The sequence below is a fragment of the Haliotis cracherodii genome, unplaced genomic scaffold, assembly GCF_022045235.1.
Source record: "Haliotis cracherodii isolate W230 unplaced genomic scaffold, xgHalCrac1.p SCAF_10, whole genome shotgun sequence".
Classification (NCBI taxonomy): domain Eukaryota; kingdom Metazoa; phylum Mollusca; class Gastropoda; order Lepetellida; family Haliotidae; genus Haliotis; species Haliotis cracherodii.
Window position 1 is genome coordinate 20,178,376 of NW_027266265.1, and position 26,995 is coordinate 20,205,370.

The following is a 26,995-nucleotide window of genomic DNA, read 5'->3' on the forward strand; positions in this document are numbered from 1 at the left end:
TATTCATAATAAACCTCTGCTGATTGCAGAATGGACTGTACGATTCCTACTAAATTATGAGCATGTGTTTATGAATCACTATCAAATAGTGATAATACCAGGTGTTCGCGAAAAGGTGAGCTTTTCCTTTCCCACCCGTCGCTAACACATACAAAGGCAAGTCAATTGTTTACAATCCTTTCGAATATCTTACCAAATACTGATATCGAACTACTAGGCCTGTAAATAGCTGGTAAAGAACATGGGTAAAACGTCCTCTTATATTCTCTGTTATGGAAAATACAATTAGGCAGAGATAGATTGAGAATTTAACTAAATGGTTTTGCAATTGAAGTATAAATCCTTTTTAAAACTCTGTGATTAACTCCATAAGAAAAGCTAGCTTTATCAGCTGGTAAATATGAAGTTATGTCAGATATTTCACTTTCAGTTACCATGACATCAATCATCTTTCTTTTCATAGTGATACGTTTGTTTCTTTATTTTATGGAAAGTTATTCGTCCACCTTTCAGCAACAGCCATACAATGTGTATCAAATATGTTTTCATAAATATAGAGGTGCGGTTTTTACAATAGATTGAAAAGAAGGGATGCTTATCCTAAAACGGCAGTTTACTTTGGGAAGATATCTTCTGTTGGGATGGATATAGCCGTGTTTCACATCCAATGCACGAACACGTACTCTTACCGCGGCCCCAGCTGCTCTGTGTGGCATCTAGCTTATATATATATGTATAGTGTAAGGGCTACAGGTACTGACGCTGGTTGCCAGGCGACGACCTTCTGGGGCGTAACCGATCCCATTTGCCCGAGAGCAAGTACTCCACATTCAATATTTATGAAAATATGTAATTATTTGGCGTAGCGCATGTACCAGCTACTTTGAATGGTTAAAATGAAAACTCAAATAATAGCAATGATATAGTATCAGTCATAATTGTCAAACAAAGTTTATTATGCTTTGTTGCTAAATGTAATTATAAACCTGTTTGAAAGCAGAGCTGTAGAACGTAGCGCCACAAGAAGCGTGTTCGTGCACCTTGCCAATTGATGGCTACATCTACTAGTCATACTCGTGTTGGTTTTGGGGAGCATGAAGGATAAACTGTACAACCACGATACAACATTACTTATAATAAGATCCCTTACCGAGAGCTTCAGCTGCCTGATGTAAGGATGTGCGTGGATGATACTGATACACGTGAGCACCGATTCCCTCCATGTACAACGAGGGACAACGATACCACGTCCTACATATTCACGCTTGACCGAGATCCATAAATCCAGCCAATATTATTCTATGGACGTATTGATCTATTCTAAAGGTAAGTGACCGACTACACCCGAGCGAAGAGTTCGCTCTTTCATCAGATGATGATGACCTGCATTGTCCTTCAGTGTTCGACAGCAGTCCTCTATTCAGTACTGATGGTAGTGTATAAGGGAACACTTGATTTTAGCCACAGTGAAATGATATGCTATCATGGTTTCCCAGACTTGTCTACCCAAAAACGCGCTGGGACAATACACACATCTCAACATTTGATTCTAACATGTGTTGAATTTATATGCACGCTATTTCAAATGTAGTGACAGTAAAACTTATTTCCTTAAATATTTCCTTGTTGCCTTATTCGTTTCCATTAGCATATTATACCAAGGCGAAGACAGCCGTGTTGAAGGAATATACCACCATAGGAAGATGTGCCCTACCTCTAACTTCTTAACTGACGCCCACGTCCCACCGTCCGCAGTATCCAGTGTGCAGGCAGTCACTGTGACTGTGGCTGTAGTTCCGTCGTTCATGTGTATTTCTAGTCACGTACAATGCTGTCCATGAAAGTTCATCTGCATAATCATATCAGTATTCACAATGATATGATCACGCATTCTACCATGAATTTGGAATTTACTCGATTCTGATTGGTCAATCAGAGGCTATTAAATCACAATAAACCCCCTCTGACTGAAACAGCTGGTTTGACGGCCGCATCACCGCGGAAGCTTATATTCATAGAATAGTACTATTTTCAGTCATTGTCGGTAGGCATATTTAAATAAGTATGTCTACAATTACAGGTTACAGAATGCACAGATGCGGTTACTACAATATTCAAAGGATGTGTGGCAATACATTTCGTGCAGAAAAACGCGACAGAAATCAACAAAGGGAATGTATTTACGTTTTGGAGACAACAGAGAGCTTGAAATTTTGGCGCTTCTCTATATACGACTGTGACGTCATATCTTTTGCGTCACAATGAGCGATATGACGTCATAATGGTGACGTGCGATGTAGAGCGAAAGCCTTGGAAAGCTTGCTTTGTTTTCTTTATGTTACCAAGTTGCCGTGCGTAGATGCTTTTAATGCCTGTCATAGTTCGAGTGAAGTATTACGGTGTAAACAAACTGCTTGAGTATATACAGCACCATATTTTGTTCGGTGATTCCGTAATTCCGATCGATAACCCACTCAAAACACTGAACTCAACCCATGCCGCTTCACTCAGTATATTTGCTAACATTAAAGAGTTCGCATTTTATTCAGTCATGGTAGAATGGAGATAAACATACTGTGTTTTCAATGTAGAGCTAGGTTACCTGTAGATTTAACCGCGCTAAATTTAACATTTGAAACCTCATGCTGCGCGTTCGGTTCCAAATTCAATTTAGCGGGGATAAATCTACAGGTAACCTAGCTCTACATTGAAAACACAGTATGTTTATCTCCTAATTACATTGCATCACATGATCTCTATTGCTGTTATTTTCAATGCTTGTGAAACTATAATTGACAAATGAACATTAACTAGAATATCGAACTTTAGCTAATGTTGAGTGTTAGTGAGCGAAACTCTAAAAGACATTTTCCCCATAGCATAAACATGATTATATTTCCGCATGATATTTACATGATTGTGTTTCCCGATCGTGTATACGTGATTGTATTTCCCTATGGTGTACACTACAGCTAATACACCAGTACAGCTGACATATCATCTCACCTGCAGAGCAGACACACCATTTGATTGTGCTTGTCGCTTTAATATTTATCAAACCATGCAGATATTGATTTTGTCCAGTTGCCTCCCCTGCTGAGCCAAACAAGGAAATGAAAGCTGCACCAGGCGTCTGCAATCAATGTTTGTGTCGGTCAGGCATGAGTGTTGACATCGGGAACACGGGTGTTTGGAAGTAGTTACTTATATACATAACGCTATTTGAAGATATGTTGTGCTCCGCGTCATGACATATGACATTAGAAAAGATCCCTGATTTGTCAAAGGAATAATTCTGCCAAAGGCTACCAAACTGTGAGAATGTCCGATGTCAGAGTGGAGTTGCTTTGTACGTAGATACAGGTAGGTGATGGGTGAGTGATAGCATGTAATGTAGGTACAAATGTTCTTCATGCCGGCCTTCTTGTGCGTCTAACACATTGTGGTGAGAGCTTTAGTTGTGATGACGATATATTGACTGGTTATCTCCCTTTGCTGAATTCGCTTCCAGTGTTGATTCTCTACTTGAGGTTAGCATACCGTGTAATCATTGATAAATGCGAGATTATGTGATTTTGTCACCTGCACGTGCGCCGAAGACTACAGCCGCAGCTCGCAAAGACACCGAAATGACGCTCCTATATAATACGTGTAATTTTACTATTTATAGAGAACAGTGATGTATACCTTTGTAGCCACCAGAACTGGGATAAACAACGTAGAGAACTATATCTCTGGCATGCAACTATGTGTTTAATTGACAAACATTTAATAAGAGCAAAATCATCTGCACTTCTTGTGTTTTGTTTTTTTACTCCGTTCTGCAAAGTGCGCCAATGGCAATGCTACTGACTCGATATCCACCATTTGTAGCTAAATATAGAATCGCGTAAAAGTGGTAATGCGGAACTAAAGCGGAATACAAATTCTTCCTTTTATGCAGATCGCTAATGAAAAAATGCAATTCCTATAAAATGGTCGTGTTGCATATTATCTGTAATTACTGTCAATTGCCATGTTTAATTTCTAACCATGATATCACTCTCAAATGTGAGCTTTTTTAATGATAGATATTTAAATTCCAGCCCCAGCAAGCGGGATTTAATATCCTTAAAATGCTATTTTATTGTATGTTAATGGTATTGTAGTATATGATAGCCCGGATCACACAGAGACCACATCTCAGTTTGCCACACATGTGCAGTTGTTACAATGACCAGACCACTGAATCTCTCTCTTATGTTACAATTGTTGACGTGGATAGTACATTTTAGATCGATAAATAATCCCTGTATGATCAAGTAAACCAACAAATGTGTCACATATTGTTTATTAGATTTAGTGCAGAGAGTACACAAAATGTCACTATCGATAGCTTGGATCATATCAAGGTAAATATATTTAATTGATTTGTTTTGTTTGCAATAAAGATATTTGAAATCAGTTGATGTGAAGAATGGATTTCCTTCCTTGGTTATATCAATGACTCGTGAATTATTGTGTTTGTGCGGTGCGTGTGCTCATTCGATAACCGTTTCAATTGTTCCCATGATAATGAATCCTTTACTCTACTGAACATCTGAAAACGGAACAAAATGTTTGTGTAAATACGGTAGCCGGCCCCCTTACCAAGCATAAGAAAGAAGTAGGTCATGCAATCAGCTGAAATTTCCGTCGTGATATGACGACAGTTGCCTGCACGGTGTCAGAAGGACAGGACGTAAGTACAGAGAGCCGATATACTTGATTCACCAACTTCTCGTGTACCATCTCTATGCATCTGCATGTCCCTGAACTTACATACGAACCGTAGACGATAGCGATATAACATGATGCATTGTTTGGAAAAAAGACATCTTAAGTTGTGGGTGGATTATGTTTTATTGATATCCTATTCTATAACAAGTTGCTTTGTGAAATGGCTTGATGATCGTGTATCTGTCCACTGCCAGCTGTGTATGTGAGAGTGAGCTGGCGGAGGTATCGCAATATATAGATCACTAGGTCACCGGATCCTCTTGGTCATGCGTTATACAGATTGTGTTTTATGCATACACACAAACAAGTCAGGTCAAGTAAGTTACTGCAGTCAGGCATCTCGAAGGAATTTATCTGACGAGTGTTTCCACCAGCTGGGATGTTATCGTAAAAACTAAATTGTCCCCGATAAATTATTGAAAAGAATCAACTATTCTTCAGACTGCTGGTAAAAAAGGCACACAAACATTGAATTGTTGCAAGGCGTATTTTCTTTAAAAAGATGTAAAAAATATCGAATCTCGATACAAAATCACTAAATCCCAACCAAATATGATGAGGTCGCCAGAAACGGGCGGATACACGTGCAGCAATACAAGACGCAATGAGGGTCACACGTGTAGCAACAAAATAAGCAATGCCGGACATACACGAAGCAATACAAGAAGCTATGAAAGACACACACGTAGCAATACAAGAAGCAATGACGGACACACACGTAGCAATACAAGAAGCAATGACGGACACACACGTAGCAATACAAGAAGCAATGACGGACACACACGTAGCAATACTAGAAGAATTGACGGACACACACGTAGCAATACAAGAAGAATTGACGGACACACACTTAGCAATACAAGAAGCAATGACGGACACACACGTAGCAATACAAGAAGCAATGACGGACACACACGTAGCAATACTAGAAGCAATGAAGGACATACACGTAGCAATACAAGAAGAATTGACGGACACACACTTAGCAATACTAGAAGCAATGAAGGACACACACGTAGCAATACAAGAAGCAATGAAAGACACACACATAGCAATACAAGAAGCAATAAAGGACATACACGTAGCAATACAAGAAGAAATGAAAGACACACGTAGTAATACAAGAAGCAATGAAAGACACACACGTAGCAATACAAGAAGCAACGAAGGACATACACGTAGCAATACAAGAAGAAATGAAGGACACACGTAGTAATACAAGAAGCAATGAAAGACACACACGTAGCAATACAAGAAGCAATGAAGGACATACACGTAGCAATACTAGAAGAAATGACGGACACACACTTAGCAATACTAGAAGCAATGAAGGACACACACGTAGCAATACAATAAGCAATGAAGGACAAACACGTAGCAATACAAGAAGCAATGACGGACATATGTGTAGCAATACCTGAAGCAACGATGGACATACACATAGCAATACTAGAAGCAATGGAGGACATACGTGTAGCAATACAAGAAGCAATGAAGGACACACGTAGTAATAATGGAAGCAATGAAAGACACACACGTAGCAATACAAAAAGCAATGAAGGACATACACGTAGCAATACAAAAAGAAATGACGGACACACACGTAGCAATACTAGAAGCAATGAAGGACGCACACGTAGCAATACAAGAAGCAATGAAGGACAAACACGTAGCAATACAAGAAGCAATGACAGACACACGAGAGTAGCAATACAAGGAGGAATGAAGGAAAACACGTAGCAATACAAGAAGCAATGACAGACACACGAGAGTAGCAATACTAGAAGCAATGAAGGACACACACGTAGCAATACTAGAAGCAATGAAGGACATACACGTAGCAATACAAGAAGAATTGACGGACACACACTTAGCAATACTAGAAGCAATGAAGGACACACACGTAGCAATACAAGAAGCAATAAGAACATACACGTAGCAATACAAGAAGAAATGAAGGACACACGTAGTAATACAAGAAGCAATGAAAGACACACACGTAGCAATACAAGAAGCAATGAAGGACATACACGTAGCAATACTAGAAAAAATGACGGACACACACTTAGCAATACTAGAAGCAATGAAGGACACACACGTAGCAATACAATAAGCAATGACGGACATATGTGTAGCAATACCTGAAGCAACGATGGACATACACATAGCAATACTAGAAGCAATGGGGGACATACGTGTAGCAATACAAGAAGCAATGAAGGACACACGTAGTAATACAAGAAGCAATGAAAGACGCACACGTAGCAATACAAGAAGCAATGAAGGACATACACGTAGCAATACAAAAAGAAATGACGGACACACACGTAGCAATACTAGAAGCAATGAAGGACGCACACGTAGCAATACAAGAAGCAATGAAGGACAAACACGTAGCAATACAAGAAGCAATGACAGACACACGAGAGTAGCAATACAAGGAGGAATGAAGGAAAACACGTAGCAATACAAGAAGCAATGACAGACACACGAGAGTAGCAATACTAGAAGCAATGAAGGACACACACGTAGCAATACTAGAAGCAATGAAGGACAAACACGTAGTAATACAAGAAGCAATGAAGGACATACACGTAACAATACTAGAAGCAATGATGGAAATACGTGTAGCAATACCTGAAGCAATGACGGACATGCACGTAGCAATACAAGAAGAAATGAAGGACACACATAGCAATACAAGAAGCAATGACGGACATACACGTAGCAATACAAGAAGAAATGAAGGACACACGTAGTAATACAAGAAGCAATGAAAGACACACACGTAGCGATACAAGAAGCAATGAAGGACATACACGTAGCAATACAAGAAGAAATGACGGACACACACGTAGCAATACTAGAAGCAATGAAGGACGCACACGTAGCAATACAAGAAGCAATGAAGGACAAACACGTAGCAATACAAGAAGCAATGACAGACACACGAGAGTAGCAATACAAGGAGGAATGAAGGAAAACACGTAGCAATACTAGAAGCAATAAACGACACACACATAGCAATACTAGAAGCAATGAAGGACACACACTTAGCAATACTAGAAGCAATGAAGGACACACACGTAGCAATACAAGAAGCAATGAAAGACACACACGTAGCAATACAAGAAGCAATGACGGACATACGTGTAGCAATACAAGAAGCAATGACAGACACACGAGAGTAGCAATACAAGGAGGAATGAAGGACACACACGTAGCAATACAAGAAGCAATGAAAGACACACACATAGCAATACAAGAAGCAATGAAGGACATACACGTAGCAATACAAGAAGAAATGAAGGACACACGTAGTAATACAAGAAACAATGAAAGACACACACGTAGCAATACAAGAAGCAATGAAGGACATACACGTAGCAATACAAAAAAAATTGACGGACACACACTTAGCAATACTAAAAGCAATGACGGACACACACGTAGCAATACAAGAAGCAATGAAGGACATACACGTAGCAATACAAGAAGAAATGAAGGACACACGTAGTAATACAAGAAACAATGAAGGACAAACACGTAGCAATACAAGAAGCAATGAAGGACATACACGTAACAATACTAGAAGCAATGATGGAAATACGTGTAGCAGTACCTGAAGCAATGACGGACATATGTGTAGCAATACCTGAAGCAACGATGGACATACACATAGCAATACTAGAAGCAATGGAGGACATACGTGTAGCAATACAAGAAGCAATGAAAGACACACACATAGCAATACAAGAAGCAATGAAGGACATACACGTAGCAATACAAGAAGAAATGAAGGACACACGTAGTAATACAAGAAACAATGAAAGACACACACGTAGCAATACAAGAAGCAATGAAGGACATACACGTAGCAATACAAAAAAAATTGACGGACACACACGTAGCAATACAAGAAGCAATGAAAGACACACACATAGCAATACAAGAAGCAATGAAGGACATACACGTAGCAATACAAGAAGAAATGAAGGACACACGTAGTAATACAAGAAACAATGAAGGACAAACACGTAGCAATACAAGAAGCAATGAAGGACATACACGTAACAATACTAGAAGCAATGATGGAAATACGTGTAGCAGTACTTGAAGCAATGACGGACATATGTGTAGCAATACCTGAAGCAACGATGGACATACACATAGCAATACTAGAAGCAATGGAGGACATACGTGTAGCAATACAAGAAGCAATGACGGTCATACGTGTAGCAATACAAGAAGCAAGGACGGACATACATGTAGCAATACTAGAAGCAATGACGGACACACACGGAGCAATACAAGAAGCAATGACGGACACACACGTAGCGATACTAGAAGCAATGACGGTCATACGTGTAGCAATACAAGAAGCAATGACGGACACACGTGTAGCAATACTAGAAGCAATGAAGGACATACGTGTAGCAATACTAGAAGCAATGACGGACATACACATAGCAATACTAGAAGCAATGACGGACATACACATAACAATACCTGAAGCAATGACGGTCATACACGTAAGAATACTAGAAGCAATGACGGAAATACGTGTAGCAATACTAAAAGCAATGACGGACATACGTGTAGCAATACCTGAAGCAATGACGGACATTCACGTAACAATACTAGAAGCAATGACGGACATACGTGTAGCAATACTAAAAGCAATGACGGACATACGTGTAGCAATACTAAAAGCAATGACGGACATACACGTAGCAATACTAAAAGCAATGAAGGACATACACATAGCAATACTAGAAGCAATGACGGACATACGTGTAGCAATACTAAAAGCAATGAAGGACATACACGTAGCAATACTAAAAGCAATGAAGGACATACACATAGCAATACTAAAAGCAATGAAGGACATACACGTAGCAATACTAAAAGCAATGAAGGACATACACATAGCAATACTAGAAGCAATGACGGACATACGTGTAGCAATACTAGAAGCAATGACGGACATACACATAGCAATACCTGAAGCAATGACGGACATACGTGTAGCAATACTAGAAGCAATGACGGACATACGTGTAGCAATACTAGAAGCAATGACGGACATACACATAGCAATACCTGAAGCAATGACGGACATACGTGTAGCAATACTAGAAGCAATGACGGACATACGTGTAGCAATACTAAAAGCAATGAAGGACATACACGTAGCAATACTAAAAGCAATGAAGGACATACACATAGCAATACTAAAAGCAATGAAGGACATACACATAGCAATACTAGAAGCAATGACGGACATACGTGTAGCAATACTAGAAGCAATGACGGACATACGTGTAGCAATACTAAAAGCAATGAAGGACATACACGTAGCAATACTAAAAGCAATGAAGGACATACACATAGCAATACTAGAAGCAATGACGGACATACACATAGCAATACTAGAAGCAATGACGGACATACGTGTAGCAATACTAGAAGCAATGACGGACATACGTGTAGCAATACTAAAAGCAATGAAGGACATACACATAGCAATACTAGAAGCAATGACGGACATACGTGTAGCAATACTAGAAGCAATGACGGACATACGTGTAGCAATACCTGAAGCAATGAAGGACATATACATAGCAATACCTGAAGCAATGAAGGACATACTCATAGCAATACCTGAAGCAATGACGGACATACGTGTAGCAATACCTGAAGCAATGAAGGACATACACATAGCAATACTAAAAGCAATGAAGGACATACACATAGCAATACTAGAAGCAATGACGGACATACGTGTAGCAATACTAAAAGCAATGACGGACATACACATAGCAATACCTGAAGCAATGAAGGACATACACATAGCAATACCTGAAGCAATGACGGACATACACATAGCAATACTAAAAGCAATGACGGACATACGTTTAGCAATACTAAAAGCAATGACGGACATACACATAGCAATACCTGAAGCAATGACGGACATACGTGTAGCAATACTAGAAGCAATGAAGGACATACACATAGCAATACTAAAAGCAATGAAGGACATACACATAGCAATACCTGAAGCAATGACGGACATACGTGTAGCAATACCTGAAGCAATGAAGGACATACACATAGAAATACTAAAAGCAATGAAGGACATACACATAGCAATACCTGAAGCAATGAAGGACATACACATAGCAATACTAGAAGCATATTTTTAGCAATACAAAACAAGGACGGACAAGCGTAGAAATAGAAAAAGCATGGACATACCCACATGTATCAATTACAAGAAGACGGGACAAACATGTGTAGTAATAAGTGAAAAGGGGGGACGTACACGTAACAATACAAGAGGCAGGAAAACAAACTAACAGAAATGCAAGAAGCTGGCATGTATTACAGACATTGTCCTTGTCAAGTGAGGACTGCCGGATTAAGTGATGTGGGGATGACTTCATCATTGTTTTCCCTAACAGGTACACCCATCCATGATGGTTCGTGTCTGTGTCGTAGGGGCGGGAATAGTCGGACTGTCCACTGCCCTCAACATACAGAGATTGATCCCGTCTGTCCAGATCACCATCATAGCCGACAAGTTTGGCAATGACACAACCAGTGCTGGCGCCGGTGGCCTCTTCCGGCCTAACCTTGGTCACATCAAAGGCGTCCCCATCGATACACTGAAGTGAGTAGGTTGTGCCCACAGACGATGTCAATACATTTTCAGTCGTGCCTACAGACGATGTCAATACATTTTCAGTCGAGGCAACTCTCAATGGTATTCTGAATTCGTTTACTGGTAAATACCCTTAAGTATATAAAATTAAAAAATATAAGAATATATACTAGGCTATTCGCAGGCCTAATTTAATGAATATTCGAGTATGTCTGAATGCCCCCACACAATGTTATATAGACCCTGTATCATCACGAACATACCAAAACAAAATACGTCTCTAGTTTGTTGTCTTGCAGTACTATTTGTATCATTGGATCATAAAAAAGGGAGTCAATATAGTTTCATAATGCAGTATGAAAAAAAAAGACGACAAGGCATCATGGTTTAATCTTGTGTCGATCTTTAATCAGACGATGGTCAAAGATCTCTTGGGAACACTTCTCTAGTCTTGCTTTGTCTTCGGAGGCATCGACGTCAGGAAACAATGTCACCAACGGGTTTGTGCTGCAGGATACGGAAGAGGTATGTTGATACCTTGGTATAATCACTAAACATTGAAAAGAAACTTCCATTGAAAGAAATATATCAGCGCTTCAGCTTCAGTAAATAATGTTAATGATAATGCATCTGTTTCATTTTCAGCCTCAGTTTTTAAACAAGATAATCTTCTCGTACCATAAGTTGTCCCGGGATGAACTTCAGCGTTTGAACTCGAATCAGAAGTAAGTGTTTAGTTAGTTACACCCACCAGCAACCAGTTTCGTGGACTGGAAGGACTGACTGTAGGTAAGACGCATACTAACAATACGACCAAGCACTGTAGCAAACATGAAACGTCAACATGTTTTCTTTGCATTTCATTTTTTGAAAATCACTACTTCCCGATTGTAAATGACTGAATGTGTATTTCAGGCACGGGTATAACATCACAACTGTCATAACGGAGGCCAAGAAGTATCTTCCATGGCTCATGAGGAAGTGAGTGCAGGCAGACTAAATTGCATGATCAGACAAGAACTGTCATTGGTATCATATTTAAGAAATAAACGATTCGTGGTTCTTGTTTATCGCACAATAATACACTGCAGATAGAATAAGCCATGAGGAGCGCAGCCCCGTGTTGATATTCTCTGCGCCTCTTGTGTTTTATTCTCCCTGTATTGTTTAATTGTATGATAAACAACGACCACGAGTCGTTTAGTTCTTATACGATATATCAACATTTTGAGCAGCCTCTTTAAGGACGATGATAAAATGTACAAGTTTTGAAAATATTTACCCGTTTTTAAATAATGATGACTCCCTCAATAAAATCCGACCTCGGCAATGTCGGACAAGTCAGCTTTTATGCCCTGGTGTGTATTACCCGCATAGCCTCACAATCCTCACGTCGAATACCTGTACCCTTTCTCCCAATACCGATTGTCATATCTCTCCAGCTTTTGGATGCGATCGTTCGGCCATCGCGTTTATCTGCGTTGCCAAGCTTCTTCAATGGTGAACAACTCACTAGAGATCCCCCTCTCAAAAATATCGTCGTCCAAATATACGACGTCATCAAGTTGCGAGTGCATGTTCGAATCTCCAGAAATGCCGTTATGATAGAACAATCGTTTATCGTGAAATGAACCACGCTTCGTTCTTCATTGTTCTTTGCGATTTATCGCGTAGCTCTCTTATGTTTACAGTTATACCAACCTGAGCGGATCCCGTGTTAACCCAGGTCTCGAGCAACTTATGCCTGTAAACGGCAACAAACTGGATCAGAAAGTTGCCGTTGTGACTTGGTTGATTGCATGTCATTGTACCCCGAAGGCACAGAATACCAATCACTAGTTTATTTGGATGCCGTTGTACAAAACAATCTTAGATCTATCCGTGTTCACTATTGTTGCGTAATCTACAAATCAGAATAAAATGCCTATGACGATACGTTCACTAGTTACAGTAAACGAACGATCTCCAAACTAAGATAGCGGTAGTTAGGGCCTTTGAAAGATGTATTTCGTCTATAGTTCGATCCTAGTTGCGCCCTATGTGCATGAACTCAGTCACTGAAGACACTACAGCACCCTGTAATGGGTTATGATATATCTAGTAAGTGTGCAAAAACCTGTTCAATATTCATATTAGACGTAGGTATCTACTATATAAGTATGTGATGTATATAGCTTATAACCCTCACAACTGTTACAGAGTGGCCCATTTTATGGTATTCATGTGTGTTATATATGTAATGCCAGGTGGGACTTTAATACACTGCCGGTAAGGGGGAACTGTGATGTAATGGACTGATTGGTAAATAAGTACCCCTCGTATTAAACTATCAAAGCTTTAGGGCTGCTTTTTTATGAAAGGATCCATCATCAGTGAAACTTGTAGTTTTAAAAACGCATGTCAAAGCAGGAAATATATCTTTCGCAATGGCGGGTAGCAGTGCCAGTAAGACGGGCGACGGGGACATTACACTTTGTAGTCTACTATATAGGTATACTGTCCTCGTGCTGGTATGATATGACATTGGGGTATTGGTGAAATGGCAGTGATGTTGTCTGCAGTGATGTTGCAGCACGTGCTTGCAGCTGTCTAGTTGTGTGTCCCTTTGCTTCAGATATAAAGACAACGGTGGGCAGGTGGTATTTAGAACGTTGACGTCTTTGGAAGAGGTGAGATAACGGAAACGCCGTGTTATTTATTCTTTATTGTAAACTGAAAATAATGATCATGCCATGCTTGACTGGAAGCTATTATTCACCATTGCTTGGATCACGGTCAAAGCTGAATCTATGTGCCCAGCGCAGTTGTAGTTCAACAGGAAGTCTCCATACACCTGTCGCACGCTATGAATGTACTGACTGAATCAGTCATGTGACTAGTACGATGAAGTTACATACAGGTTCAGTCACGTGACTAGTACGATGAAGCAGAGACCATACAATAGATTATATGGTCTCTGGATGAAGTATGATATTCAATGTTTCAGTCGAGTGGAATACGATATATGTGTATCATTCAACTGCTTCAATGTTTCAGTTGATCGGAATACGATATATGTGTAGTATTCAACTGCTTCAATGTTTCAGTTGAGTGGAATACGATATATGTGTAGTATTCAACTGCTTCAATGTTTCAGTAGTGTGGAATACGATATCTGTAGTATTCGACTGCTTCAATGTTTCAGTTGTGTGGAATGCGATATGTGTAGTATTCAACTACATCAATGTTTGAGTTGTGTTGAATGCTGTATATGTGGTGTATTAAACTGCTTCAATGTTTCAGTTGTGTGGAATGCGATATATGTTGCATTCGACTGCTTCAATGTTTCAGTTGTGTGGAATGCGATATGTTTAGTATTCAACTGCTTCAATGCTTCAGATGTGTGGAATGCGATATGTGTAGTATTCAACTACTTCAATGTTTGAGTTGTGTTGAATGCTGTATATGTGTAGTATTAAACTGCTTCAATGTTTCAGTTGTGTGGAATGCGATATATGTTGCATTCGACTGCTTCAATGTTTCAGTTGTGTGGAATGCGATATGTTTAGTATTCAACTGCTTCAATGCTTCAGATGTGTGGAATGCGATATGTGTAGTATTCAACTACATCAATGTTTGAGTTGTGTTGAATGCTGTATATGTGTAGTATTAAACTGCTTCAATGTTTCAGTTGTGTGGAATGCGATATATGTTGCATTCGACTGCTTCCATGTTTCAGTTGTGTGGAATGCGATATGTTTAGTATTCAACTGCTTCAATGCTTCAGATGTGTGGAATGCGATATGTGTAGTATTCAACTACTTCAATGTTTGAGTTGTGTTGAATGCTGTATATGTGTAGTATTAAACTGCTTCAATGTTTCAGTTGTGTGAAATGCGATATATGTTGCATTCGACTGCTTCAATGTTTCAGTTGTGTGGAATGCGATATGTTTAGTATTCAACTGCTTCAATGCTTCAGATGTGTGGAATGCAAACTGTAGTATTCAACTGCTACAATGTTTCAGTTGTGTGGAATGCGATATGTGTAGTATTCGACTGCTTCAATGTTTCATTTGTGTGGAATGCGATATGTGTAGTATTCAACTACTTCAGTGTTTCACGTGTGTGGAATGCGATATGTGTAGTATTCAACTACTTTAATATTGTTCAGTTGTGTGATATACGATATTTGTAGTATTCAACTGCTTCAATATTTCAGTTGTGTGGTATGCGATATCTGTAGTATTCAACTGCTTCAATGTTTCAGTTGTGTGGAATGCGATATATGTAGTATTAACCTGCTTCAATATTTCAGTTGTGTGGTATACGATATCTGTAGTATTCAACTGCTTCAATGCTTCAGTTGTGTGGAATGCGATATATGTAGTATTAACCTGCTTCAATATTTCAGTTGTGTGGTATACGATATCTGTAGTATTCAACTGCTTCAATGCTTCAGTTGTGTGGAATGCGATATATGTAGCATTCGACTGCTTCAATATTTCGTTTGTTTGGAATACGATATATGTGTGGTATTTAACTGCTTCAATGTTTCAGTTGTGTGGAATGCGATATATGTTGCATTCAACTACTTCAATGTTTCAGTTGTGTGGTATACGATATCTGTAGTATTCAACTGCTTCAATGCTTCAGTTGTGTGGAATGCGATATATGTAGCATTCGACTGCTTCAATATTTCGATTGTGTGGAATACGATATATGTGTGGTATTTAACTGCTTCAATGTTTCAGTTGTGTGGAATGCGATATATGTTGCATTCAACTACTTCAATGTTTCAGTTGTGTGGTATACGATATCTGTAGTATTCAACTGCTTCAATGCTTCAGTTGTGTGGAATGCGATATATGTAGCATTCGACTGCTTCAATATTTCGATTGTGTGGAATACGATATATGTGTTGTATTTAACTGCTTCAATTTTTCAGTTGTGTGGAATGCGATATTTGTAGCATTCAACTACTTCAATGTTTCAGTTGTGTGGCGAGTACAAAGTTGTGGCCAACTGTTGCGGTCTGAATGCCAAGTACTTGCTAGGTGACGAGTCGACTTATCCAATCAGAGGACAACTTATACGTGTAAGAAAGCGCTCCTTGAAACAGTATTTCTATAAACATGGCCTTTGAAGTAGTACATGAAATGTCGGTTCTGCCTTCTATACCATACCCCGACAAGGTTATGTAAACGACAAATCGTTTAGAAATACATCCACAATTAGATTAACAACGTTGACTTTAATAACTGTAATGTCCCTTACTATAGCAGTATTGGGGTGTGTCTGCTGCAACAATGGATGTCATGGAAGTTACTGTCATGCCCCTGTGCTAGTACCACCTCTTACAGGAGATAAATCCTAAATGTGGTGTATATCTTCAGATGCGAGCTCCCTGGATACGTGGATTTTATTACATAGAACATGATGGATACAGCACATATGCAATACCACAGTAAGTGCAGAAATACCACATTACATAGCCCTGTCATGAGCTACTCGTTGTTACGGACATTTCTGTTGTCCACTTTCCTACATGCTGTAGTCAAAGAGAAAACACGAGATGACCAACCATGCATATATTTATCTGATTGTGTGTGGGTATATTCCTGCATTTGTCTTAGTGAACGTTTGCCCTATCCCCTGGTGATTCAGCTGGGTGTACTGGGCGTGTCCCCTACCTTAAGATATTGATCTGCGTAATGATATTCCGCCATCTCTAGGTATTGATCTGTGTGTGGGTGTGTTCCTCCAGTCTCGAGTATTGATTTGTGTGTGGGTGTGTTCCTCCAGTCCCGGCTATTGATCTGTGAGTGCGTGTGTTCCTCCAGTCCTGGGTATTGATCTGTGTGTGTTCCTACAGTCGCAGGTATTGATCTGTGTGTGTTCCTACAGTCTAAGGTATTGATCTGTGTGTTCGTGTGTTCCTCCAGTCGCAGGTATTGATATGTGTGTGCGTGTGTTCCTCCAGTCGCAGGTATTGATATGTGTGAGCGCGTGTGTTCCTCCAGTCGCAGGTATTGATATGTGTGAGCGCGTGTGTTCCTCCAGTCGCAGGTATTGATCTGCGTGTGTTCCTACAGTCCAAGGTATTGATCTGTGTGTGCGTGTGTTCCTCCAGTCCCGGATATTGATCTGTGAGCGCGTGTGTTCCTCCAGTCGCAGGTATTGATCTGCATGTGTTCCTACAGTCCCAAGTATTGATCTGTGTGTGTGTGTGTGTGTGTGTGTGTGTGTTGATCTGTGTGTTCGTGTGTTCCTCAAGTCGCAGGTAGTGATCTGTATGTGTGTGTGTGTGTTCCTCCAGCCCTGGGTATTGATCTGTGTGTGTGTGTGTTCCTCAAGTCCCAGGTATTCATCTGTGTATGTGCACCAGTCCTGGGTATTGATGTGTGTGTGCGTGTGTTCCTCCGACCCAGGTATTGATCTGCGTGTGTGTGTGTTCCAGCAGTGACTACCTGATACTTGGCGGGTGTCGGCAGGTGGGGAACTACAGCGAGGACATCGACCCTGCCCTGACGGAAGACATCCTGAGAAGGGGCAAGGAGAAGATCCCTGGCCTGGAGGTATCCAGCTGACTGCCTAACACCAACTATTTCCATCTGCTACTTCAACGACTTCTTGCTAAATGTCAATCTGTAACCATTCCGAAGCGTAACCTGGTAGTGGAGTGATGGATGGCAAGTTAAACATGTCGCCCACCTGGTAGTGGAGTTATGGCTAGTTAAACATATCACCCACCTGATAGTGGAGTGATGGCAAGTTAAACATACCACCCACCTGGTAGTGGAGTGATGGACGGCTAGTTAAACATATCACCCACCTGGTAGTGGACTGATGGACGGCTAGTTAAACATATCACCCACCTGGTAGTAGAGTGATGGACGGCTAGTTAAACATATCACCCACCTGGTAGTGGAGTGACGGCAAGTTAAACATATCACCCACCTGGTAGTGGAGTGATGGCTAGTTAAACATATCACCCACCTGGTAGTGGACTGATGGACGGCTAGTTAAACATATCACCCACCTGGTAGTAGAGTGATGGACGGCTAGTTAAACATATCACCCACCTGGTAGTGGAGTGACGGCAAGTTAAACATATCACCCACCTGGTAGTGGAGTGATGGCAAGTTAAACATATCACCCACCTGGGAGTGGAGTGATGGCAAGTTAAACATACCACCCACCTGGTAGTAGAGTGATGGACGGCTAGTTAAACATATCACCCACCTGGTAGTGGAGTGATGGCAAGTTAAACATACCACCCACCTGGTAGTAGAGTGATGGACGGCTAGTTAAACATATCACCCACCTGGTAGTGGAGTCTTGGTTAGTTAAACATATCACCCACATGGTAGTGGAGTGATGGCTAGTTAAACATATCACCCACCTGGGAGTGGAGTGATGGACGGCTAGTTAAACATACCACCCACCTGGTAGTAGAGTGATGGACGGCTAGTTAAACATATCACCCACCTGGTAGTGGAGTGATGGCTAGTTAAACATATCACCCACCTGGGAGTGGAGTGATGGACGGCTAGTTAAACATATCACCCACCTGGTAGTGGAGCGATGGCTAGTTAAACATATCACCCATCTGGTAGTGGACTGATGGACGGCTAGTTAAACATATCACCCACCTGGGAGTGGAGTGATGGACGGCTAGTTAAACATATCACCCACCTGGTAGTAAAGCGATGACTTCGTGATCTGGTACTATTGACAGTTTGATATTTATCATTTATTGGACAAATAATGAGCTGAAAGTTGACTCTCTAAATCCTTGACATGTAAAGCTACGTCATACTCACGTTGATTGCACATGGTTGAAATGACCAACTGTAAACAGTGTACGTGTACTTCCAGGGAGCCCGAGTATTGGACCAATGGGCCGGACTCCGCCCGACACGGATTCCTATCAGGGTGGAGAAGGAACAAATGACGTTTGGCGGCACAGAGTTGAAGGTGAGGATATGGTTTGTATGTATGCAGCACGTGGAGGGAGTGTATATCAGTAATAAACATGACGTACAGATCGACGCACGCTGATGCCTTTCACTCTTGTGATGTGGATACATGTTGCTATGTCTGTTTAAATAGTATAAAGAGACACATAACAAACAAATCAATGTGAGCAGTGTGTATAATATTTTCAATATCAACCAGCAGGTTCCCGAGTAAGATTTACCTGCAAACTGACATGCTGTACAAGTTATGTTTGTTTGTTGTTGAATGCCGCACACAGCAATATTCCAGCTATAAGACGGCGGTCTGTAAATAAATGAGTCTGGACCCGACAATCCAGTGGTTGACATCATGAGCACCAATCTTCTCATTTGTGATACGATGACATGCATCAACCAAGTCAGCGAGCCTGACCACCTGGTCCCGTTCGTCGCCTCTTCTGACAAGCATAGTCACCTTTTACGGCAAGTATGGGATACTGAAGACCTATTCTAACCCGGATCTTCATGGGTGCTGTAAGAGTTAAACGATATTTACCATTATCACTTCAGAAGAATAGTTTACCTCGTATTTCCTTACGTTTATTGAACGCATGTGTTGGTGTGCTTAGGAACAACGTGATACTCACACTGTAATATTTAGTTATGATGATTCATTCTGTGCAACAGGTGGTCCACAACTACGGCCACGGTGCCAACGGCATCAGCTTGAGCTGGTCAACTGCCGTGGACGCTGCGCAGATGGTGAAAGAGATGGTGAAAGAGATGGTCGACAACTCCTCCCCATCCTCCAAACTTTAACTGTAACAAGCTCCAGATATGCAGTGCAACGATGGGATATCAACATTATTCTCTCTTGTATAATCGTTAGTATGCTACAGAATATTGGTCTTAATCGCAACACCAATTGTTTTGTTTGTAAACTAAGCGGCAAAAGAAAGTATAGGTTGGCAATTTGTCATTTTCCTAAAAACAGCCATAACTAGTGGAAAGTTGGTATTGGGAATATGACTGCCCAGGAACAGGTACCAAAAAACACCTCACCCGAACGCGCCATCTTTGACGGCGCTCGTGCGGTGACAAAAAAATGGTGAAACAGGTTTCCCGCCTATGGCATAAACTGCACGTGCATGTTAGCTGTATAAATGCGTCTGCAGGGTATAACCACACGTGATGAAAGCACACAAAAGAAATCCCACGACTGTCACAGGAGCAGAGAGAGAGAGAGCCATCGGTATGGCCGACATGGGGGCAACACAGGTCCAAATTGCCAGAAGGTTTGGTTGAACACCATTGACAGTAGTCAGGCCGATTCAACGGTACAGGCAGACAGGGAGGACACAGGATAGGCCTAGAACCGGACGATCCCGAGTGACAACACCACTGGAAGACGCGCAGATACGGCTCATTCACCTGCGAATCAGATTCGTAACGGCGACGGCGACGGCAGCAACAGCGTTGGGACATCCCATTAGCCAACGTACAGTACTACGACGACTTCGTGCTGCTGGAATCCGAGCGTATCGTCCTTTCCGAGGAATGGTACTGACTGCTCAACATCGACGCCTGAGAGTGCGATGGGCGAGGAAGGTTCGACGCTGGCAAGTGAGAAATTGGCGTCGAGTGCCTTTTACTGATGAAAGTCGGTTTAACTTGTTTCGAAATGACGGCACAGCACGAGTTAACGACTCAGAGGGGAACGTTTGGCTCCGGCGTGTATTCGAGAGGTCCATCCATTCGGCGGGGGAGGTGTCATGGTGTGGGGCGGTATTTGTGGAGATCAGAAGACTGATTTGGTGATTATACAGGGAAACCTGAACGCTGTGCAGTACAGAGACCAAGTGTTGCAGCCAGTTGTGCTTCCGTTCTTACAAAACCAACAGCAGGGGACATTGTTTCAACACGACAATGCCAGGCCCCATACTGCAAGACTGACTCGGAACTTTCTAAACCAGCAGAACGTTGACGTTTTGCCCTGGCCTGCCCACACACCCGATATGAATCCTTTTGAACATCTGTGGGACCATCTTGACAGACAGATTAGAGCACGCCATCAGCCTCCCGTCAACAGACAAGAATTGCAGCAGGCCCTGAGAGACGAGTGGCAACGGCTTCCAGTCAACGTCATCAGAAGACTGACGTCATCGATGAGGCGGCGTATCACAGCATATATTGAGGCAGCTGGAGGCCATACACGCTATTAAAGGCAACTGTGTCGACAATGAACTTGTAGTGTGTCTGACAATTTTTTGGTGACATTTCAGACAAATTTTGGAAATGAAATTTCTTACCCCACCATTGTTTACCTTGAGCTTACATTACCTGTGATTGCACAATTTCATTCAAACTGTGGTTGATCAATCATTTGTTACCCCTCCCTAGATTACATTATAATTCACAACAAAACCTCTTGTTATTTTTTTATCGATCATGGAACTCGACCTATACTTTCTTTTGCCGCCCAGTTTATATATTGTACATGCTGTTCACTACAGTTCATGGCGAAGGTGGAGTAAACTGATACATATTGACATAATCTTTACATGTATTTTACCTAGAAAAGTTATTTTAGAAATTTCCCATTTCATTATATATATATACATACATATATATTCGGAGTGTAAAGCGTAGTTTGGATGGCGTGTTTCATAGTTTCTAAATGTAATAGTTGACCTCCATGGCAGCCGAGTTACACATACAGTATTTGCAAACACCGGTCTGGTTGACGAAAGAAAGCTGACCATAAAAGCAGTTTTGCCCTTTTGCCCAATGGACCACAGGGGCAGAACATCACCTGTGTTGGACGGTGGAAGGAAGCATATATTATTTCTTCGGACGCTATGCCATATATATTTTGTTTATCTTATATAATTTATTCTGACTAGTTGATGTCATACATTAAATCTCATCGTGCATCCTCAACTGTCAATATTTTATGCGCTGTTTATGTTTATATGTGGAAAATCTGGATGATCTAGGTATGCTAACCACCGTTTTTTACCACTTCCTGTTGGACGTCTCTGTTTCATTTGTTGTGTCATATTTTCTCAGAAGCTTAAATTCTTGTTGATCTGGGATGATATATCGAAAACAACGGTATTTTCAAACTATTCATCAGGTGATTATATTTTATTGATTGTTTTGATTCTACTATTAAAATATGTTCTGAAGTTAAATGGTTTTATGTGATCATGTTTAAATAGAATTGTTGTGGTTGGCGTACAACTGACGCTCCATCTACCTTGAACTGAACATAGAGTATTTCAGACGCTCTACCCACCATACACGCCATTCAACTGACCCTCCACCCTAGTAGTATAGGTAATGGTGATTCTGGACCACTTCTACTGGAGCCAGATTAATATACCTATACTGCTAATAAAGAGGGAATGTTTTATGCAAAAACGATGATGTGATTCAACGATCGTCATGAGATTAAACTAAATTGTAATGAAAATATTCTCTATTATTTTTATTCATACGCATACCATTATTTTTAACAAAGTGATATTCAACATTTTTACTAAGTTCTTTGTTCATTTTACTAGGAGACCAGACTATATACTCTTCTTGGTAATTGGAAAGAAACAATTGATTACCATATTTGTTTGGTTTGACATCACTGATATAATATACTAGTATACCTTGTGGTAATTCTGTTCATTTGAAAATTTTGTCCCTGAGCATAAATGCTTTGCTAGCTTTTTGGAGTTCTTCCTTTGTTGGTTTGTAATTTTCCATTATTATATACTTATGTAAGCATTCGTCTAAATGTGATCTAAAGATAGTAAGCAATCTATTTTTAATCTCCAACCAGTTCTTTGGTTTTGGCACGGAATAATTGACGAGGACTGCCTCCCCTGTTCTGTGAACTTTTGTTTTCTCGTCTTCGCTAATACAACTGGTCTTATGAGAATTTAATCTAATCTCCTGCTTCATTACATGTATTTGGTGAGTTCTGACAACACTAAACGAAACTCCTCCTCGGATATCTTACAATCAGCCATTGCTGTTGAAATATGATCGTCAATGCTGTTCAACTTTGCTTCAGCGAGTATCCGAATATTATCATGTTTTAATGCTTTCTTTTGCAGCTTACGAGAAATGAATTTTATCGCTATTCCTGCCAGTCCTGAGAATCAGACCGCTATTTCCATGCCAAGTACGATCGGCGCGGCGAGTATAGTTGATAATAAACCAACACCGGCTACACCGAGTCCCATGCCAGCTGTTACAAGCACGGTGTCAACTCCGTCAAGAGCATTCACGGCTCTGTGATACTTTTTATACAATCCAAGTCTCAACTCCCTCACCTTCTCTATTTGATGTTTTATGTCGCTTATAATCGAAATCCATCAACAATATCCATCTTTTCATATCTTCATCGAGCTCCGGATATAAACCCATAGTGTATATGATTATATCATATAATAGTCTTTAATTGGTCTTACTTCAATGTTTTGAGAGTATACATCAACCTAATTAAATGTATATTATACGGCATGAATATCTTAGGAAGAGAAATGTTGTCACTTTTAATAATTTGGACTCCCTCAAGGGTTGCAATGGGTAATGCTCCCATATAAATAATACTGCAATGTTGACGTTGGTGTTTCTTGAGCCATTTAATCAATAGACCTGGTAATATTTCGAAGGCATCTTCTGGTGCTTCTCCAAACAAGACTTCAATAATAAGTGTAGAAAGATTAGGTATTGCACTCAAGTTATCTTTTATATCATTGAATTCAGTAACCAAATTTAAACTAACGTTTTTTACTCCCGGACGACTAAATAACATATGACCTGGGTTTTCTGGCAGGGGAGAGACTTACACACTTTTTCGTTTTGATGGGATATAAGCCCTGAGTACGATCCCACTATTTATTATCTTAGTTAAATTATGTGCCTTACCCGTCATCACATACGGTGGGTCAATGACAATATTCAGTAGCCACTCGATTTTTGCTTCGATCATAGTCCATTTATTATCATCGTTGCGAGTAAGATTGTACGAAAGTGTTTTCATTGAGCCTACTAACTTCGACATCGCTTAAATCTCCTAGATTACCTGTGAATGTAACTTCTTTCCGCTTGTATACATTATCTTGTAAGTGTAAAGCGTATAACTTTCCATCGGTACCGGGTTTAGCGAATCCTTCTGTGTCTCAGAGATCGGAAAGTGCAATTGTATTACATTGTCTGAGTGTTCCAGGGCTCAGATGAATCAACCATTATTTATAATATGGAGTGTTACACTCAAGTATCATATATGTACAGGTTGATGTTTTACATCTAATACAGAAATTTTGAGGTCTGAAATAATACCACTCTTTCATTTTTTATATTGTAATGATGAGAAAGATTCCGTTCTACCGCTATTGTATTTTTCATCTTTGACTGGAATAGCTCTCAGTAGAGTTGAAGGACTTTCGAGTTGAATATTATCCCTTGTACTGATCTGCTCAAGATGGATGCACAACTCTTTATAGGGAACTAAATCGGGTAATTTAACTCCATGCACTGTATAATTGGGTGGTATTACTCCCATTCTGCCATCAAGTCCAAGTGTATCTGCTATGTTTGAGGCAAGAATTAAACTCTTTTCTCCAGAGTTTAAAATCAGCATCCCATTCGATTCATTTTGTGTGAGACTAACTCCCAAAGGCTTAAAAATTTCATCATCGAGTGAGCATACACTGTAATACCCATCAGGTATAATGTAAATGTTATCATCTAAATCACCTGATAGTACCTGATTATTATATCTCGCAGTACTTATATTGGTCCACCGCGGGTAATACGTTACATCGCATAGGGCAACTTCAAGTTGACCAGCCGAGTTATCGATAGTATGAAGCAGTTGAATAGACTGACCATTTGTTATTCCTGGGAGTGTAACATACATATTAAATATACAAAGATACTATATCATAACTTAAATATGAAATCAACTTACATTACTAATTAGTTGAGTTTAGTAAGTGCCTCTGGTGCTAATGTCTTTGTTAACTTCCCTGATATCTTGGAAAAATACAGGGTCACGGCAACTAGCGATAAAATGGTGCACGATTGGTTTCACAATCCAGTGCAATTTTGGCAGAACCAGTTAAACTTTGCCATATGGTGTGCCACAACAGGATGTGGTGTATCTCTTTATGCCCCAGGATTTGAACTAAATAAGTCTGTTTTATCATTTGACGTGTACTATCAGATTAGACGTATACTTAAAGAAATTAGTGCTCCATTACCGCAGGATCGAGCATGGAATTCCACAAATAATCCATACGATAAGAGGGCCTTCGAACGTATATGTAATGAATTTAATGTTTCTACGGGAACAGATTGGCGTATTAAAGGAGCTAGCCATGGTCTAGGTGTTCCATTCCCTGGACAAAAAACTGTTAAAGAAGAAAGTGATATTTTAGCTAAAGATGGTAAAAAAACCAGTAGATCCAGTTAGGTGGTTGCACAGAAGCAAACTTTATGTAAGAGTACATAATATTGTCATAAAAACTCATAATTGGTATCACAACTGGTAACTTTTTTTATAATGATTGGAGGGAAGATATTATGAGTTATATTAAGAGTGGCTTGCCTTATATTGTTACAAAGTTTGTGCATCCAAACGATACAACAGACGCTTGGAATGAATTTCTATATGACAAAACAGAAAATAATTTTACTAACCCAGGAGTTGTAAGAGTTAATGAATCAATAAGAACTTATGTATGGGAAATCCCAAACACGAACGGGAATAATTGGTTCTGGGACGGCGCTCGATTCGCAAAAACAATTTGTAGCAAACGTGGAGGGTGCTATTAATTCACCAGTTGACATACCATCTTCTATAAAACGTTATCAAGATCTATTACAGTACGCTCAATCCAAAGTAGACTACGTTTATGTGCCGGGACTATACATGTCTCCGAGTAATATGGAACTTAAGATCGGTCAAGTGATTGGTTATAATAATAGAATTGTTATTGCTTCTGATCAGCAAAAAACAGGTATAAATTCAGATATTAACACCGAATTAATAACGCAAACAAACACAGGCGAAACGGGTATAGTCAAGCCACAGACACCACACGTTTCACAACCGCAACAACCACAAGTATCACCACATACTGCAGCTAAAAATCAACAACATATCGATAAAAAAACCAGCACTTATAGTAGGTGGAGTCGCGCCTGGTTTACTCATGATTTGGTTAAATAATTCTTAATGAACTGATTTGGTTAAATAGTCTTTAGCAGATACGTACAATAGCCCTGCAATTGCTATGATCAGTGCCCACAAGTTTTGACTGAGCCAAGTGGTGGTCTTAGCTAATAAATTCAAGAGCCAGGAAACAATACTCCCTATTATACTGGGAAAGTGCAGATGCGGCTTTCCAAGCGAGCTTTCCCAGTGCTTCTCCAAATGCTTTTAAATGATTTTTTATCCACTCCTTTATTCCACCCCTATCAGAAAGTGGTGTGCCACCTCCTGTACCGCCTGTACCACCAGTTAATGCGAGAGTCAAAGTCGATATAATAAATCCCAATGCTGTTCAAATACTCGGAATGGTTATCTTCTGTTCTCTGAACAATGTTTTAATTTTATCGGCCAG

The 26,995-nt window shown here is 40.2% G+C and overlaps 2 protein-coding genes across 7 annotated transcripts in view; one reads left to right on the forward strand and one right to left on the reverse strand.

Moving 5' to 3' along the window:
* Nucleotides 1-1,799, reverse strand: part of LOC139454184 (uncharacterized) — a 38,895-nt gene extending 37,096 nt beyond the window's left edge. Inside the window, exon 1 of one of the 2 annotated variants that reach the window (XM_071235744.1) lies at nucleotides 1,715-1,799. The gene's annotated coding sequence lies outside the window, so the exon portion shown is untranslated. Of the gene's footprint in view, nucleotides 1-1,150; nucleotides 1,241-1,714 lie in introns of those variants that run through there. The other variant, XM_071235745.1, reaches the window with a different exon arrangement.
* On the forward strand, nucleotides 1,115-22,493 carry LOC139454185 (D-aspartate oxidase-like). Of its 5 annotated transcripts, none has more exons than XM_071235748.1 (11): nucleotides 1,115-1,326; nucleotides 11,226-11,434; nucleotides 11,839-11,950; nucleotides 12,071-12,150; nucleotides 12,341-12,406; nucleotides 14,040-14,094; nucleotides 16,400-16,501; nucleotides 16,800-16,870; nucleotides 17,864-17,981; nucleotides 19,285-19,383; nucleotides 20,052-22,493. In XM_071235748.1, the coding sequence occupies exons 2-11, from the start codon at nucleotides 11,238-11,240 to the stop codon at nucleotides 20,181-20,183; spliced, it is 1,032 nt and encodes a 343-aa protein (XP_071091849.1). In that variant the 5' UTR covers nucleotides 1,115-1,326; nucleotides 11,226-11,237; the 3' UTR covers nucleotides 20,184-22,493. The 5 variants fall into 5 exon arrangements, with proteins under 5 accessions (XP_071091849.1, XP_071091848.1, XP_071091847.1 ...); XM_071235747.1 differs by lacking the exon at nucleotides 1,115-1,326 and adding an exon at nucleotides 3,116-3,363; XM_071235746.1 differs by lacking the exon at nucleotides 1,115-1,326 and adding an exon at nucleotides 3,116-3,349.
* Nucleotides 22,494-26,995: the final 4,502 nt, after the last annotated feature.

Coding starts and splice junctions, on each gene's coding strand:
- LOC139454185 (XM_071235746.1), top strand. CDS start 3,329: ATGTCAGAGTGGAGTTGCTTT. Junction 12,151..12,340: donor CGTTTGAACTCGAATCAGAA/GTAAGTGTTTAG, acceptor TGTGTATTTCAG/GCACGGGTATAACATCACAA. Junction 16,502..16,799: donor TCAGAGGACAACTTATACGT/GTAAGAAAGCGC, acceptor GTATATCTTCAG/ATGCGAGCTCCCTGGATACG.